This window comes from Symphalangus syndactylus, chromosome 3 (genome assembly GCF_028878055.3).
Source record: "Symphalangus syndactylus isolate Jambi chromosome 3, NHGRI_mSymSyn1-v2.1_pri, whole genome shotgun sequence".
NCBI classification, from domain to species: domain Eukaryota; kingdom Metazoa; phylum Chordata; class Mammalia; order Primates; family Hylobatidae; genus Symphalangus; species Symphalangus syndactylus.
Genome location: NC_072425.2, coordinates 67,354,995 through 67,373,274, shown reverse-complemented (window position 1 = coordinate 67,373,274; position 18,280 = coordinate 67,354,995). Strand labels below are relative to the sequence as shown.

At 41.2% G+C, this 18,280-nt stretch overlaps 1 protein-coding gene across 1 annotated transcript; it reads left to right on the top strand.

Moving 5' to 3' along the window:
- Positions 1 to 573: 573 nt before the first annotated feature.
- Positions 574 to 831, top strand: LOC129478334 (ATP synthase subunit f, mitochondrial-like). Its single transcript, XM_055269955.1, has one exon. The coding sequence runs from the start codon at positions 574 to 576 to the stop codon at positions 829 to 831; it is 258 nt and encodes an 85-aa protein (XP_055125930.1).
- Positions 832 to 18,280: the final 17,449 nt, after the last annotated feature.

Here is an 18,280-nt window from a genome sequence, read left to right as displayed (position 1 = left end):
GGCTGAGACAAGAGAATCCCTTGAACCCGGGAGGCGGAGCTTGCAGTGAGCCGAGATCGCACCACTACACTCCGGCCTGGGGGCAGAGCAAGACTCCATCTCAAAAAATAAAATAAAATAAAATAAAAAGAATCCCAGAACTGATTACCTGCCCCTCCACACAGTAAGCATTATTTTTAGTACACTGAGCACTCTTTGGCACAACAGATAAAAATGAGTCACTTGACACTCATTACTAGTTTGTTCCTTGAGTCAAATAAGACTAAAATCTAGGATTTAGAAAATATTATTATTCTCAAAAAAAAAAGAAAGAAAATGTTATTATTCTCTCTTTTTTACACATGATGTTAATACAGCTTCTAAAACAATCCCAAAGTCGTTAAACTATCATCCTAAAATAAACATACTTGAGATTTCTGAATTTCTAAATTGTATATATACCTCATATTCATACTAAAGTCAAGACTTAAGACTCTATAGCCCAATATCTATTTCACTTTTTAAATGATTGGTCATTGTGGATACAGTCTGGTAAGAATCTAAAATAGGCACAGTGGACACCAGGTCTCCAAGATGGTGTCAGTCACACCAGCGAAGGACAAGAAACGTCTGGAGGTCAAACTAGGGAAGCTGCCAAGCTGGATCTTGATGCAGGATCTAGTCATTGCCGCAGGGATTCAAAGAGGTTACTACTGGTGCTACAACAAATACATCAACATGAAGAAGGGGAGCATCTCGGGGCTGATCATGGTGCTGGCAGGCTACATGCTCTTCCACTACTGCCTTTCCTACAAGGAGCTCAAGCACGAGCAGCTACGCAGGTACCACTGAAGAAGGGGACACGCTCTGCACTCCTCACCATGACCTTCTTGGCCCAAGCCCCTCCGTGAGGAACACAATCTTGATCGTTGCTGAATCCTTTCATATCCTAATGGGAATTAACCTCCAAATAAAAGGTGACTGGATATATATATATATATATATATATATATATATAATATATATGTATGTATATATGTATATATACATATATACATACATATATATATATATATACACATACATACATATATATATATATGAGTTAAGGCCAGGCACGGTGACTCACGCCTGTAATCCCAGCACTTTGGGAAGCCAAGATGGGTGGATCACTTGAGGACAGGAGTTTGAGACCAGTCTGGCCAACATGACGAAATCCCGTCTCTACTAAAAAATAGCCAGGTGTGGTGGTGTGCGCCTGTAGTCCCCGCTACTCCAGAGGCTGAGAGGCAGGAGAATCGTTTGAACCCAGGAGGCGGAGGCTGCAGTGAGCCAAGGTGGTGCAACTGCATTCCAGCCTGGGCGACAGAGCAAAACTCTGTCTCAAAATAAATAAATACATAAAGTAAAATAAAATAAAAGTTAAAAATTATTTGGATAGATGCAAATTCAAGTGCTTTGTGTTAGATGTGTGCATTTTCTGTTGCTGCTGTAATAAATTACCATAAACCTAGTGGCTTAAAATAACGCGATTTATTCTTACAGTTTTGGAGGTCAGAAGTCCAAAAATCAGTTGTCCAGGTTAAAGTCAAAATGTTGGCACGACTGGCTTCTTCTGGAGGCTCTGAAGGGATAATTCACTTCCTTGCCTTTTCTAGTTTCTAGTGGTCCTCTGTATTCCTTGGTTTGTGACCTCCTCCTTCATCTTCAAGGTATGCTTCCATCATCACATCACCTTCTCTTTTTTTTTAGACAGAGTCTCACTCTGTCGCCCAGGCTGGAGTGCAGTGGCGCGATCTCAGCTCACTGCAACCTCCGCCTCCCGGGTTCAAGCAATTCTCCTGCCTCAGCCTCCCAACTAGCTGGGACTACAGGCGTACACTACCGCACCCAGCTAATTTTTGTATTTTTTTTTTTTTAGTAGAAACAGGGTTTTGCCATATCGGCCAGGCTTGTCTCAAACTCCTCACCTTGTGATTCACCTGCCTTGGCCTCCCAAAGTGCTAGGATTACAGGCGTGAGCCACTGCGCCTGGCCCACCTTCTCATCTTCTGTAGTCAAATCTTTGATGGGGTTAAGGGCACACCACCCCAAAATATAGCATCTTGGCATTTGAGAAAATAACAGAACCACGAAGGTCACTTCACCTTTCACCACTCTTCCTCCATGATGCAAATCATAAAACCTAGGAAGAATTTTCTGATCTTCCCCTGAAGCATGTCATAAGATTCTTACTAAAGAGATGCCCTCCCTATACCTGGAGGAAAGGAGCTAAGACAGAGATGCCAAGAAGAAATTGAACAACAGGCCTCACTAATTTCCCCTCAGTTTATTACCATTAGATCAGATCAGACCCCTTTTATCCAGTGATACTTCTGCATGACTGTCTACTCTTTATTAAACCTAAGCACAGAAATACATGGGTTTCTCACTTCCTTTGGGCCTTCATCATTTCCTTTTTGCTTATTTTTTATTTTTTTTTTTTTAGACGGAGTTTCGCTCTTGTTGCCCAGGCTGGAGTGCAATGGCACGATCTCGGCTCACCACAACCTCCGTCTCCTGGGTCCATGTGACTCTCCTGCCTCTGAGTAGCTGAGATTACAGGCATGCGCCACCATGCCTGGCTAATTTTGAATTTTTAGTAGTGATGGGGTTTCTCCATGTTGGCCAGGCTGGTCTTGAACTCCTGGCCTCAGGTGATCCGCCTGCCTTGGCCTCCTAAAGAGCTGGGATTACAGGTGTGAGCCACTGTGCCTGGCCAGGGTCTTCATTTCCTTTTGAGGGCTCCCATCTCACACAAACCTTATTAAGTAAATGTATATGCTTTTCTCCTGTCAATCTATCTTTTGATGGGGCCTCCAGCCATGATCCTAGTGATGGGTAAGGAAGAGACTTCCTTTCCCCCACGTTTGCCTCTGCCTTCCTCTTGTAAAGACACTTACGATAACGCTTAGGGCCTGCAGGATAACCTCCCCATTATAAGATAGTTACTTTAATCACATTTACAAAGCCCTTTTTGTTATACAAATTAACGTTTTCAAGTTCTGAGAATTAGGAAGTGGGTATCTTGGGTGGGAGGGGACATTATTATGTCTACCACACCAGGTGAGTCACTCATTAATATGGGGCTTTTGTAGACCTTACCTAGATTTTCTACTCCATGATAAAGGTAAAATAACATTTGATTTCACATCTAATCAAGATGTTCATCACAGTAAATTCTATGGAGAACTCCAACTAGAGCACCTGACATTCAAGATTATGGGGCAGGAAATAATTGAATAAAAGAAATGTAATAACTAAAGGGGTCCCACAATAAATCTCACAGATTAATTGAAGGCAAGGTGATTTTGTATCCAGAGAAATCTGTTGCTTGCCTTCTATCTCCATCTCTTTAATTAAAGACACAGGCAAAGCTAACAAGAGTCAGCCTGTGTTGAAAAACTGAAGTAGGCTGGGTGCAGCGGTTCACGCCCGTAATCCCAGCACTTTGGGAGGCTGAAGCGGGTGGATCACCTGTGGTCAGGAGTTTCAGATCAGCCTGGCCAACATGGTGAAACCCTGTATCTACTAAAAATACAAAAAAAGTTAGCTGGGCATGGGGCCGGCAGGTGCTGTAATCCCAGCTACTTGGGAGGTTGAGGCAGGAGAATTGCTTGAACCCAGGAGGCAGAGGTTGCAGTGAACCGAGATCACACCACTGCACTCCAGCCTGGGCAACAGAGCAAGACTCCATCTTAAAAAAAAAAATTTTTTTTTTTTTGTAAAATTTCCCTAGTAACTGATGATGTTTAGCATGTTTTCATGTGCTTACTGGTCATATTTATGTCTTTTTAATTAAGGTGTTTGGTCAAATCTTTTGCAGTTAAAAATAATGAGTTTTTACTGAAAAAATAAATTTTAGAGATAGGGTCTGTCACCCAGGCTGGAGCACAGTGGTGCGATCATAGCTCACTGCAGCCTCAAACTCCTGAGCCCAAGCAATCTTCCCTATTCAGCCTCCTGAGTAACTGGGGCTACAGGTCCATCACACCACTCCCAGCTAAGTTTTTAATTTTTTCCGAGATGGAGCTTGGGGGTAGTAAGCATGGGGAGAGGGAGATGTTGTGGAGGTCTTGCTATGTTGCTCAGGCTGGTCTTGAACTCTTGGCCTCAAGCAATCTATCCACCTCTGCCTCTGGAGTAGCTGGGATTACAGGCTTGAGCCACTGCACCCGGCTAGAGATACTTAATCTGGTTAAGAAAATGCAAATTGTACCACCAGAGAAAACTTCATTTTTCCCTTTGAAGTGAGGATTACAAGATAAGGATCCTTTATATATTGTTATGCTATGCTATGCTATGCCATGCCATGCCATGCCATGCCATGCCATGCCATGCTATTTTATTTTGACAGAGTTTCGCTCTTGTTGCCCAGGCTGGAGTGCAATGCGCGATCTCAGCTCACCACAACCTCGGCCTCCCGGATTCATGGGATTCTCCTACCTCGGCCTCCTGAGTAGCTGGGATTACAGGCACCTGCCACTACACCCAGCTAATTTTGTATTTTTAGTAGAGACAGGGTTTCTCCATGTTCGTCAGGCTGGTCTCAAACTCCTGACCTCAGGTGATCAGCCCGCCTCAGCCTCCCAAAGTGTTGGGATTACAGGCATGAGCCACCGTGCCCGGTGGATCCTTCCAGTATTTAGGATCTCATTCCTTAAGAAACAAGGTTGGGGTTGGGAAAGAGGGGATGTAGGGATGGGGAGGAATCTGACTTCAACAATTGATGTGGGTTTGAGAACCTTGGATCCACCCCCTAAGTATTGACATGCAAAGAAACAGCATGAAAAGGAAAAAACATTTAAGGGTTGCTGGACCTGAGTGAAAAGGCAGAGGTTTATATGGTTTGTAATACATGAGGAGCTTCACATTTCCTCTTTCAAAGAAGAGGAAAACAGTAGCATTTTGTGTGTGTGTGTGTGTGTGTGTGTTTATTTGGAAGAGTTGATTCTCAGTCATTGATACTAAATGTAAATTCCAGAAGTTCAAATGACAATATCTGGTGACTCCTTTACAAACCATAGGACAGGAGTAGGCACCTGTCAGAAATAAGGCAAGCTTTAACTTTTTAAAAATTGTGCAGGATGTCACTGTATTTTCAAAGGATTTATGACGTGCTCGAGTAATATAGATCTGCTCATATAAAAGTTAACATTTCCGTTTTCCATTGTTTTCATATGGAGAAAGTGTTTTGAATTCCAAAAAGTGTTTTTCCCCCAAACAATTTGAAATATCTCTGCCAACAATGGGATGGTATACTTCATTTGCCTCCATAGTTGTGTTTCTGAAATACAAATTATGTTTTTTATAACTCAAATTGAATATTAACATTCCCAGACTCCCCATTATGTAAAGAAATTGGTACGTGTATGCTAAAAGCAGAGCATACATAGATTATACATTGTTTCAATAATAGAGAATAACAGAGAAACTGAGGCACAAGAGAATAAGTGACCCCAAAACACCAACAGACAATGGTAGCGCTGGGAACAGGATTTTTGACTTCCAGCCAGAACCATGAAAAATATACCAACTTCCCTTCCTAAAGCAGAGCACATTTTTATGATTGACTATAGATTTAAAACCTTTAAAAAATGGTCTTTTTATCCTCTAAGGCATTGTTTCAAACATGAAGTACCTGGAAAATTATTTCAACTGTGCACTTTGTTGTGTCCTATGTTGACCTAGGCTTGATTATCAACAGGTTTTGTTTTGTTTTATTATTTGATTAAGTCTCCGTCCTAGATGGAGTATTTAGATTTGCTACTTTTTAACTCGTGGATTAGCTCTGCACTAGGGGAATCTTTGGACAGCATCAAACCCACCTACAGAATTCTGTGATTTAATTTCACTTATGAATTTAAAGGGCTTACAGCTGCCTTCACAGTTAAATGAGGATATACTGAGATGTTGCCCTCCCTGGCAGAGACAATTCCCCAAACAGCAGGACTTCTGCACTCTCAGGCATAGATAGTTTGACCAAGGAGAATGAAACTAGCACACACAAACACAAACATATCATTTGAGACTTTCAGAAAATGGGGATCCTGAGGGAAATCTTAGAGCATAAATTACTTTGCAGGCTTGTTTTTTTGTTTTTTGTTTTGTTTTGTTTGCTAGATCTTGGTTGAAAGAGATTTGTGTTCTTTCCCGATGCACAGCTGTGGAGTCTCTGGGGGAATTTCTTGCTCTTTTTCATTTTTGCATATCAACCAAAAACTGAGATCTAAGCACCAAATGTAATATCACAAACCCCACAGATGATGTGGGTGGGTTTTCCAAAGGAGACTAGACAAGGAGCTGATTAAAATCCAAGCTGGGGATTCTGAGGGCTATGCTGCACCATGGGTAGCAGGATGAGAGGCAAGACAGCTGAACAGGTGGGATGAAGGCCTTTGTTTTGTGGTTGTTTTTGTTGTCATTGCTGTTTGCTCAGTTCTCACTGTGGCTCTAACCATTAGTATAAACTTGGCCAAATTAATGGGTCTTTTGTTATCTCAGTTACGCTGGTGAAATAAGTATTTGTTACATGAAAAAAATTAATAAACAAACCATAGATTAATTTTTGCTTTACTTGTAATTAGGTATGTGACCTTAGACAAGTGATTTGATCTCTACTCCTTTATTTCTCTATCTCGTAAGTTAGTCTCAAATTTATGCTGGTTCCTTTTTTTGTTTGTTTGTTTTTTGAGACAAGGTCTTGCCCTGTCACCAGGCTGAAGTGCAGTGGCGTGATTATACCTCACTGAAGCCAGCCTCAACCTCCTGGGCTCAAGTGATTCTCCCACCTCAGGCTCCTGGATAGCTAGGACTGCAGGTGCATGCCACCACACATGGCTAGTTTTTTATAGTTCTTGTGAAGACAGTGTTTCGTCATGTTGTGCAGGCTGGTCTTGAACTCCTGGTGTCAAGTGATCCTCCTGCCTCCACCTCGCAAAGTGCTGGGATTCCAGGTGTGAGCCACCGTGCCCAGCCTCCATACTTTTCCTTTCCCTGAAGGAAAAGGATGAGTGAACTAAATATTCTCATCTTGCTTTTCTCCTTCCCTCTTGTCTCCTGGTAAGGCTCCTACGGGCCAAACCCAATAGGACACCATAAGGCAAGAGAATTGGTTTGTGAAATCCACACAGGTGCGCCTCCTGGGCAAGGAAGCAGGGTGGAAAAGGATGGAGAATGTACAGTGAGGAGAAAAGAACCCGGCCGACCTACTCTAGTGTTCACCAGAAAGAGCTGCAGTAGGGGCAGGGAAAGTGAGACTTACCCAGACATAAATGTTGATGTCACCGGGCATGGTGGCTTACACCTGTAATCTCAGCACTTTGGGAGGCAGGGGCAGGTGGGTCACTTGAGGTCAGGAGCTCGAGATGAGCCTGACCAACATGGTAAAACCCCGTCTCTGCCAAATACAAAAAATTAGCCAGGAGTGGTGGCTCATGCCTGTAATCCCAGCTACTTGGGAGGCTGAGGCAGGATAATCACTTGAAACCAGGAGGTGGAGTTTGCAGTGAGCCGAGATTGCGCCATTGCACTCCAGCCTGGGCAACAAGAGTGAAACTCTGTCTCAAACAAAACAAAAGAAAACAAAACAAACATAAATAAAGTAAATTTTGAAGTCCAACAGGTAGCCCCAAAATACCTGTCCAAACCCCAAGAGCCCTTAATACTTACCATATGTTTTGGTATCCTTTTTATCAACTCTTATCTATAAAATATCTATTTTTAAAGTAACTTTAAGAAAATGTCTTCCTTCATGCTCTAGGCTAGGATCTAGAAGTTAACATGTTACCATTTTTGTCTAAAAACATTGTTTAAAATTCTCAGTGAAATGACCAATGGAACTTTCATCTCAAACCCATCATTTCAAAATAGGCTATGCTGCTACATTTACCAAGGCAGGATGCAGTCAATTACTAGTTTTCTCATTAAAGTACTGAGAACTTACAAAAAGAAAAAAACAATACTCTACAACCTTGTAGCACCCATTAACAAAGCACTTAGCAGCCTCATATCATTTTTTTTTTTCCTTTTCTTTGAGATAGAGTTTCGCTCTTGTTGTCCAGGCTGGAGTGCAACAGCGCGATCTCATCTCACCACAACCTCCACCTCCCAGGTTCACGCAATTCTCCTGCCTCAACCTCCAGAGTAGGTAGGATTACACGCATGTGCCACCACACCTGGCTAATTCTGTGTTTTTAGTGGAGACGGAGTTTCTCCATGTTGGTCAGGCTGGTCTCAAACTCCTGACCTCAGGTGATCCACCTGCCTTGGCCTCCCAAAGGGCTGGGATTACAGGCGTCAGCCACCGCACAGGCCTCATATCCTTTCTATTAAAAGCACTTTACCATTCTTTTATTAGAGATTCCATTCATTATCTATTCAAAGTAGAGCAAAGTTTATTTTGTTTTGTTTCCTTTTCTCCCTTAAGTTACTAAGGGAGAAAGTTAATTTTGTCCTTAAGTTACTAAGTTTTAAGGGCAAACCCATTAGGTGACTGCCTAGGGTCATGCAACAGAACAAACGTGAGAGATAGAAGAAATCTGGGAATATAATTAATGTTAAACAACAATAATACCTCAAATGGCAGCTTCTGACACCAAGCTCAGGACTATGGCTAATGGAATATAGTTTCTACTGATTCCGAAAACAAACCGAATATGGATTTTGAATGGCTAGAGAGCTCTCTAGTTACGGAGCTTGTATTAGTGAAAATAGGCTAAGCTATGCTGCTCTAACAAGCAGATTCTGATCTCAGAGTGGGTAACACACACAGAGCCATTTTTTTCTCCTCAACAAAATCTGCTGGAGTGTGGCCTCTTTCCAGGGCAGCTCCTAGCCAAGTGGTGAGTCAGGTTTCTAAGCATTTCGTTTTTTAATTATGTCATCTGGAACATGTGACTTCCAAGTTGCCACAGCAGAGGAAGGGAGAGCTGGAAGGCTACACTTAAATGCTTGAGCCCAGAAGTGACACACATCACTTCCGTTTAACAACCATTGGTCAGAACTAGTTACATGGCCCTACTTATAGGTGGGAGCTGGAAAGTGTGTCAGACCACATGATTTGTTGGTGAGAGATAAATATCTCTGCTACAGTCCTATCTATAATTACTTATGTAGGCAGAATAGGGGTTGCAGGAGTGGATGAAGGAGATTCCTTAGGTACATAAGAAAAGGTTACTTTTTAGGTAGGGCGCAATGGTTCACATCTATAATCCCAGCACTTTGGGAGGCCGAGGCAGGCTGATCACGAGTTCAGGAGATCGAGACCATCCCGGCTAACATGGTGAAACCCCAGCTCTTCTAAAAATACAAAAAATTAGCCAGGTGTGGTGGCGGGTGCCTGTAGTCCCAGCTACTGTGGAGGCTTGAACCCGGGAGGCGGAGGTTGCAGTGAGCCGAGATCGTGCCACTGCACTCCAGTCTGGGCGACGGATTGAGACTCTATCTCAAAAAAAAAAAGAAAAGAAAAGATTACTTTTTAGTAAAAGAGTCTTGCTCTCTCTACCTTCCCAGGGATCTGAACTTTCTTACAAAAGAAGGTTAAAATGGATGCGCTCATTAATGTAACATTATTATTGAATATCGTTCAGGGATTTAGCTAAAGGAAATATGAGGTAATGGCAAGAGCACAGGATTCAGAATCAGATACTATAGCCTCAACTCTATCATGTAACCATGAGGATATTGCTGATCTTCTTTGAGCATGTTTTCTTTTTCCTTTTTTAGGGACAGGATCACACTCTGTCACCCAGGCTGGAGTACAGGTGGCACAATCATAGCTCATTGCATCCTCGAATGCCTGGGCTCAAGCAAACATCAGTTTTCTTATCTGTGAAATGAGGATAAAAATGTCTCCACTTAAGGGTTGTTGCAAGGAAGGTGTTGCCTTAGTCATAAGGGCTAGGGAAGATGTTCCTAACGAAAAACAATTCGTCAGAGACATGAAGGTAGAGGAAGAATTCACACATGAAGGGGGCTGGGGGAAATGATTTAAGAAAAGAAACAGGCCTGGCACAGTGGCTCACTCCTATAATCCCAGCACTTTGGGAGGCTGAGGTGGGTAGATCACCTGAGGTCAGGAGTTCTAGACCAGCCTGGCCAGCATGGTGAAACCTCGTCTCTACTAAAAATACAAAAAATTAGCTGGGTGTGGTGGCAGGTGCCTGTAATCCCAGCTACTTGGGAGGCTGAGACAGGATAATTGCTCGAACCCAGGAGGTGGAGGTTGCAGTGAGCCAAGATTGCACCACTGCGCTACAGCCTGGGCCACAGAGCGAGACTCTGTCAAAAAAAAAAAAAAAAAGAAAAAGAAAGAAACAGTCTCTGTGCTGAGAAGGACAACTTCAAGTAGAAAGACTGAAGGAAAGTTACAGTAGTGGTGTATAAGAGGGAGATTAAACATCAACCTTGCAAGCTGTGTTCAAAATTTTGGTCTTCATCCTAACAATGAAAGGAAGATTTTAATGGAGATCTCTTAGGTTCTAAATAAAGGGAATGATAAGATTTGACTTGTGTTTTAAAAAGATTTCCCAGTTTGCAGTGAAGAGAATCCATTAGTAGGGAAGAGTAGTGTCAAAGATATCAATCAAGAGACCATTGGAGTAGATCAACTGATGAGTCTGGATGAAGTAGGTGTAGAGAAAGATAAGATGAAGAAAGGTATTTAAAAGGTAAAATTAATAGGACTTGATGGGAAGTGGGATATAGGGTGTTAGGAAAAGGGAGGTGTCAAGAATTGCTGCTAGGTTTTTGGCTTGCCTAAGTGGATGAACAGTACATTATTCCCCAAAATTAACCCTGTAAGAAGATCAGGCTTGGGATATGGGAGGAAGATCAAGAATTTACTTTTGGACACATGCACATGTATGTTTATTGCTGCACTGTTCACAATAGCAAAGACTTGGAGCCAACCCAAAAGCCCATCAATGATAGACTGGATAAAGAAAATGTGGCACATATACACCATGGAATACTATGCAGCCATAAAAAGGGATGAGTTCACGTCCTTTGCAGGGACATGGATGAAGCTGGAAACCATCGTTCTGAGCAAACTATCACAAGGACAGAAAACCAAACACTGCATGTTCTCACTCATAAGTAGGAGTTGAACAATGAGACCACATGGACACAAGGAGGGGAACATCACACACTGGCTTGTCAGGGGGTAGGGGGTAGGGGAGGGATAGCATTAGGAGAAATACCTAATGTAGATGACGGGTTGATGGGGACAGCAAACTACCGTGGCATGTGTATACCTATGTAACAAACCTGCACATTCTGCACATGTATCCCAGAACTTAAAGTATAATAAAAAAATTTTTTAGTGATATATTTTTGCATTCCTTTACTTGCCATTTTTTTTTGTATATTTTTAGGTGTATCCCCTATAAGCAGAATGTTATTGGATTTTGTTGTCTTTTTTAAACCAAGTCTGACAATTAAAAAAAAAAGTTCACTTTTGGCTATGTTGAAATTTCGTTCCTTTGAGTAATTCAAGTGGAGATGACAGGAAGAAATATCTCTAATGTGTAAAATGCCTGATATTCCTGGTGCACAGTGACCAGGATGGTTGCCATTATTATTGCCATTATCAGTGACCATAATTATTGCCATTATTTTTATTTCTATTATGACTTTCAGGGACTTTCACAACTGGTGTCCAGTTTACCTGCTCAGACTAAAATAGTATTATTTGCTTTCAGCCATAATTCACCGTTCTATTTTCATCTATTCTATTTCAATTTACCAATTATTTATGGTCCAGGTTAGATGTCACTTTCTCCATGCATAAAGCCTTCACTTATTCTCAAAAAATCTTCAGCCTCGGAAATTATGTAAAATTTTGTGATTCTCAAATACTAGTTCTTGTCATTATCCCAAATTGAGCTCTCCTGACTGGAACCTCTTGTCCTTCTAGTTATCACACTCTCTTATCCCCTCCTAGACAAATTTTTGGTCTCCAGTTTCTACGTTCCCTCTGTTTTCCCTATCAGCATCCCTTCCATCTTCCCTTTCTTCCTTACCCATTATTTCAACAACATTCTTGTCAATACTTTCAACCTCTTTGTTTTTCAGTCCTTCTATTACAATTGTCTAGCAAGGTCAGGCACATTGGCTTATGCCTGTAATCCCAGCACTTTGGGAGGTTGAGGTGGGCAGATCAATTGAGCTCAGGAGTTCAAGACCAGATTGGACAGCATGGAAAAACCCCCGTCTCTACTAAAAATACAAAAATTAGCTGGGCATGGTAGTGCATGCCTGTAATTCCAGCAACTCGGGAGCCTGAGGCAGAAGAATGGCTTGGACCAGGGAGGCGGAGGCTGTGGTGAGCCAATGTACTAATTCCTTCTTTTTCCCAACCAGAATCCTTCTTCTGCAATCCAACTAAAATGATCTTATTACCCTGCAAATATGACCAGTCATTCCCTTGGTCTTATTCGTTTTTGTAGTTTTCAGAGGGCTTAGTATATTATCTTGTTTATAGCAAGTATTCAAGAATATTGATTATTGGTAAATTACAAAGTTTATTTTCTAGTGGTACCTAAATTGTTAAAAATAATTGACTTTTAATTGTATGTGACACTGCATAGTCAGTGGATGAGGTAGCAGCTTAAGGCTTCCACAGCTTCTGAAATCACCCCAGCGTAGGCATCATCCCCCAACTCCATTATCCAATGACCAACAGATCAGCAAACTCTCTGATGCTGAGTCTTATTCACAAGGATGAAGTTCCTGTGTGTGTCACTTACCACCCTAAATGAAAGGAAGAGAAAGAAATAGAGAGAGAGATGAAAGGAGAGAACAACGGGGGAACGGGGAAGGAGGAGAGAAAACAGTATTGAACTTTGTTTAGTGAGAAGTAGCAGAAGGTCATTAGGAATTTATCCACAGTTACTTGGCAAGGTAGGCTGTATTTATGACCACTAAAAATTAAGCTGTAATAATGAGTCTAGGTGCTATATTTCTGCTAGGAAGGTGATCATTACAAGTTTAGATTCTGATTCAGCTAATGTTTGTTGAACTCCTACTGTGTGCTAAGAATTGTGCATGGGAAACCCTTCTGAAATAATTCAGTGTTGAAATTCTACTTGCCCTCTAGGGAGGGTTTCTTGACTACCCGAGGCTTGGCAAAATCTTCAAGAACAAGACTGTGTTATAAATCTCTCCATTATCTCTTTAATAGTCTTTTAATTGATCTCTTTGCCTCGTCTTGCAAATCTTCTCCAGTTCTAATCAGCTCAACTTGCAGAGCTGGGCTAAAATAAAAACTGTGTCAGAAATAGTGTCAGAAATTCCATCAAGTTTAGAGCTGCCTCCTTTCCCAAATGTATGTTTTTCAAAGCTTTGCTAATTTTTCTCCCAGTGTACAGCATCATAAATTTGATAAACATGAATCATCAGTGAGACTGTATCAGAGAGTGCCATCAATAATGTAGTTGTTTTTCACAAAGCACTGCATTACACTTGACATTTGGAAATGAAATCCACATTTTTGTGTGACATACAGAACAAATTGCACTAGACGACTGGAGGCACCTGGGCAACTGATGTTTTCATTTGAGTCCCTGCAGTTCCTCGTTATTTTGTATTCACTTTCCTTGTTCTTTGTTTTCATTCAAATTTTGCATCTCAAAAAACAAAGTAATCTAGATGTCAAAAAGGCAATGAGGATCATTTGGAATCCAAAGTGTCCTGGTTCACTGTAAAACCTTTTTTTTTTTTTTTTTTTTTTTGAGATGGGGTTTCGTTCTTGTTGCCCAGGCTGGAGTGCAATGGCACGATCTCAGCTCACCACAACCTCCGCCTCCCGGATTGAAGTGATTCTCTTGCCTCAGCCTCCCGAGTAGCTGGGACTACAGGCATGCACCACCACGCCCTGCTAATTTTGTATTTTTAGTAGAGACGAGGTTTCTCCACGTTGGTCAGGCTGGTCTCGAACTCCCGACCTCAGGTGATCCACCTGCTTCGGCCTCCCAAAGTGCTCACAGGCGTGAGCCACCACACCTGGCCTCACTGTGAAGCTTTTAGGTGGTACAAGCGCTTGTTGTCTTTCCCATGGATTGTAGTACTCACAGCAGAGAACAAAGCAACAAGTATTAAGGCAATGTAAATAATGAACTTCACCCACTCACTGAATAAAATGCACTATACTTTCAAAAAATTGATCTCACTTTAAACCCCACTGAAGTTTGAATACTCAATACCTGTTGATCTAAACAGAAGAAACACCTGAAGCCTTGAGGCATAGTAGCTTTCTGAAGAACAAAAAAACACATTAATATTTCATATGGAAAGAATTTTTCAAGTTCTCTAAACAAGTGAGATAGCTCACATTTACCTCCAGCATGGGTCTTTTGAGTTCCATTGGACAGAAGGGTATCAGGTAAATTGTAAACATCACACACCTGCTTCCCTGGTTAGCAAAAGCAGCATACTATAAAAAACAATGAGATCTCCAAATCTGGAAGATAAAATAAAATATAATAACAGCTGTTAACATTTCTTAAGCATTTATGACACAATAACATTGTACTAAATATTTCACTGGGATAATGAAATGTTTTTATCACATCAACCCTTTGAGACGGGTGCTCTTACCCTATTTTACAGATGAAGAAAAGGAGGTCTAGAGAGGTTATCAATGTTGCACAACTAGGAAGAGGTGAAATAAGGATTTAAAGACAATATACCTTTTTTTTTTTTTTTTGAGGGAGAGTTTCCCTCTCGTTGTCCTGGCTGAAGTGCAGTGGCACGATCTCGGCTCACTGCAACCTCCACCTCCTGAGTTCAAGCAATTCTCCTGCCTCAGCCTCCCTAGTAGCTGAGATTACAGGCATGCGCCACTACGCCCGGCTAATTTCGTATTTTTAGTAGAGACGGGGTTTCTCCATGTTGGTCAGGCTGGTCTCAAACTCCCGACCTCACGTGATCCACCTGCCTCGGCCTCCCAAAGTGCTGAGATTACAAGCGTGAGCCACCGTGCCAGGCCCTAAATACAATGTACTTTGTTTGTTTGTTTGTTTTTTGAGACAGAGTTTCGTTCTGTCACCCAGGCTGGAGTGCAGTGGTGCGATCTCGGCTCACTGCAACCTCTGCCTCCTGGGTTTTAGTGATTATCCTGTCTCAGCCTCTCGAGTAACTGGGATAACAGGCTTCCACCACCACTAAGTTTTTGTATTTTTAGTAGAGACGGGGTTTCACCACGTTAACCAGGCTGATCTCGAACTCTTGCACCAGTAAATACCAGAAATTTTGTGCTTTCCAACATATAAAAGTTTAGTTGGGGCCGGGCACGGTGGCTCATGCCTGTAATCCCAGCACTTTGGGAGGCCAAGGTGGGTGGATCACTTGAGGCCAGGAGTTCAAGACCAGCATGGCCAACATGGTGAAACCCCAATTCTGCCAAAAATATAAAAATTAGCCAGTTGTGATGGCCAGCACGTGTAATCCCAGCCACTCGGGAAGCTGAGGCATGAGAATTGCTTGAACCTGGGAGGTGGAGGTTGTAGCGAGCTGAGATTGTACCACTGCACTCCAGCCTGGGCAATAGAGCAAGACTCTGTGTCAGAAAAAAAAAAGAAGAAAGAAAAGAAGGAAGGAAGGAAGGAAGGAGAGAAAGGAAGAGAGAAAGAAGAAAGAAAAAAAGAAAGAAAGAAAAAGAAAAAGAAGGAAAGAAAGAGAAAAAGAAGGAAAGAAATAGAAAAAGAAGGAAAGAAAGAAAGGTAGGTTTTATTTTTAAGCACTTTTAGGTTCATAGCCAAATTGAGCAGAAAGTATAGAGAATTCCCATATACCCAAATTCCCCCAACCACATACGCACCACCTACACTATGCATTCTATGACTTTAAAAATGCACGATGACACGTATCCAGCACTGTAGCATCATACAGAGTAGTTTCAGTGCCTAAAAATCTTCTGTGCTCCACCTATTCATCCTTTCCTTCTCCCTAACCCCTGACAAACATTGATTTTTTTGCTGTCTCCATAGTTTTGCCTTTGCCAAAATGTCATATAGTTGGAATATGTAGCCTCTTCAGAATGGCTTATTTTACCTACTAATATGCATTTAAATGTCCTCCATACATTTTTATATCTTTATAGCTCATTTCTTTTGAGTACTAAATATTTCATTGGACATACCACAGTTTCTTTATCCATTCACCTGCTGAAGAAAATCTTGGTTGCTTGCAAGTTTGGGCAATTATGAATAAAGCTACTATAAACATGCATGTGCAGGTTTTTATGTGGGCAATAAGTTTTCAACTTATTTGGGCAAATACCAGAGAGTGTGACTGCTGGATCATAAACTAAAAGTATGTTTAGTTTTGTAAGAAACTGCCAAACTGTCTTTCAAAATGGCTATATCATTTTGTATTTTTATCAGCAATGAATAAGAGTTCCTGTTGTTTCATATTTTCCCCAGAATTTGGTATTGTCAGATTTTTGGATTTTGGCCATTCTAATATGTATATGGTGATATTTCTTTGCTGTTTTTATTTGCAATTCCCTAACGATATGATGTTAAGCATCTTTTTCTATGCTTATTTGACATTGCCATCTGTATATCTTCTTTGATGAGTTATCTGTTAAGATTTTTGGCCCCTTTTAAAATTGGGTTGTTCATTTTCTTATCGTTGAATTTTAAAAGTCCTTTGTATATTTTGGAAAACTATCCTTTATCAGTTATGTATTTTGTAAATATTTTCTCCCATTCTGTGTCATATCTTACATTTTTTGACAGAGTCTTTTGCAGAGCAAAAGTTTTTAATTTTAATGAAGTTCAGCCTATAAGTTACTTCTGTTATGGATGGTGCCTTTGATATTGTATCGAAAAACTCACTTAGATTTTCTCTTATGTTATATTCTAAAACTTTTATGGTTTTTCATTTTGCATTTATGTGTATGATTCATTTTGAGTTCATTTTTGAGAAAGGTATAAAGTCTGTCTGGATTAACTTTTTTAAAATTAAAAAAGGCCCAAGATATTGTTCCAATATCATTTTGTTGAGAAGACTGTCTTTTCTCCATTGCTTTGCCTTTGCTCCTTTGTGAAAGATCATTTGACTATATTTGTGTGAGTCTATATCTGGTCTCTCTATTCTTTTCCATTGCTCTATTTGTCTGTTCTTTTACTAGTGCCACACTGTTTGATGACTGAAGCTTTATAGTAAACTTTATTTTTTTGAGACGGAATCTCACTCTGTCACCCAGGCTGGAGTGCAGTAGCGCTATCTCGGCTCACTGCAACCTCCACCTCCCTGGTTCAAGCGATTCTCCTGCCTCAGCCTCTTGAATAGCTGGAGTAGCTGAGATTACAGGCACGCGTCACCATGCCCAGCTAATTTTTGTATTTTTAGAAGAGATGGGGTTTCATCATGTTGGTCAGGCTGATCTCGAAATCCTGACCTCGTGATCCACCTGCCTCGGCCTCCCAAAATGCTGGGATTACAATCATGAGCCACCGTACCCGGCCTCTCTTTATAGTAAATTTTTTTTTTTTCTTGAGACCGAGTCTCACTTTGTCGCCAGGCTGGAGTGCAGTGGCGTGATCTCAGTTCACTGCAACCTCCACCTCCTGGGTTCAAGCAATTCTCCTGCCTCAGCCTCCTGAGTAGCTGGGACTACAGGCATGTGCCACCACGCCCAGCTAATTTTTGTATTTTTAGTAAAGACAGGGTTTCACCATGTTGGCCAGGATGGTCTCGATCTCTTGATCTCGTGATCTGCATGCCTCAGCCTCCCAAAGTGCTGGGATTACAGGCATGCGCCACCGCGCCCAGCCTATAGTAAACTTTGAAGTTGGAAAGTATTTGTCCTCTGGCTTTTTTAGTCTTCTGACTTTGTTCTTCTCATTCAATATTTTGTTGCCTATTCTGGATCTTCTGCATCTTCGTATAACCTTTAGAATCAATTAGTTTATTAACATTCACAAAATAACTTGATGGAATTTTGATTAAAATTGTGTTGAATCTATTGATCACATGGGGAAGAATTGACATTTTAACAATATTGAGTCTTCCTCTCCATGAATGTGAAATATGCCTTCGTTAATTTAGTTCTTTGTTTTTTTTTACTATCAGAGTTTTGTATATAGAACTTGTACATAGTTTGTTAAAGTTATATCTATGTCAACTCTTGAACAATGAGGGGATTGGGGTGCTGACCCCGCAATGCAGTTGGAGATCCAAGTGTAACTTTTGACTCCCCAAAAACTTAACCACTAATAGCCTACAGTTGACCAGAAGTTGTACTGATAACATA

Coding starts and splice junctions, on each gene's coding strand:
- LOC129478334 (XM_055269955.1), top strand. CDS start 574: ATGGTGTCAGTCACACCAGCGAAGGACAAGAAACGTCTGGAGGTCAAA.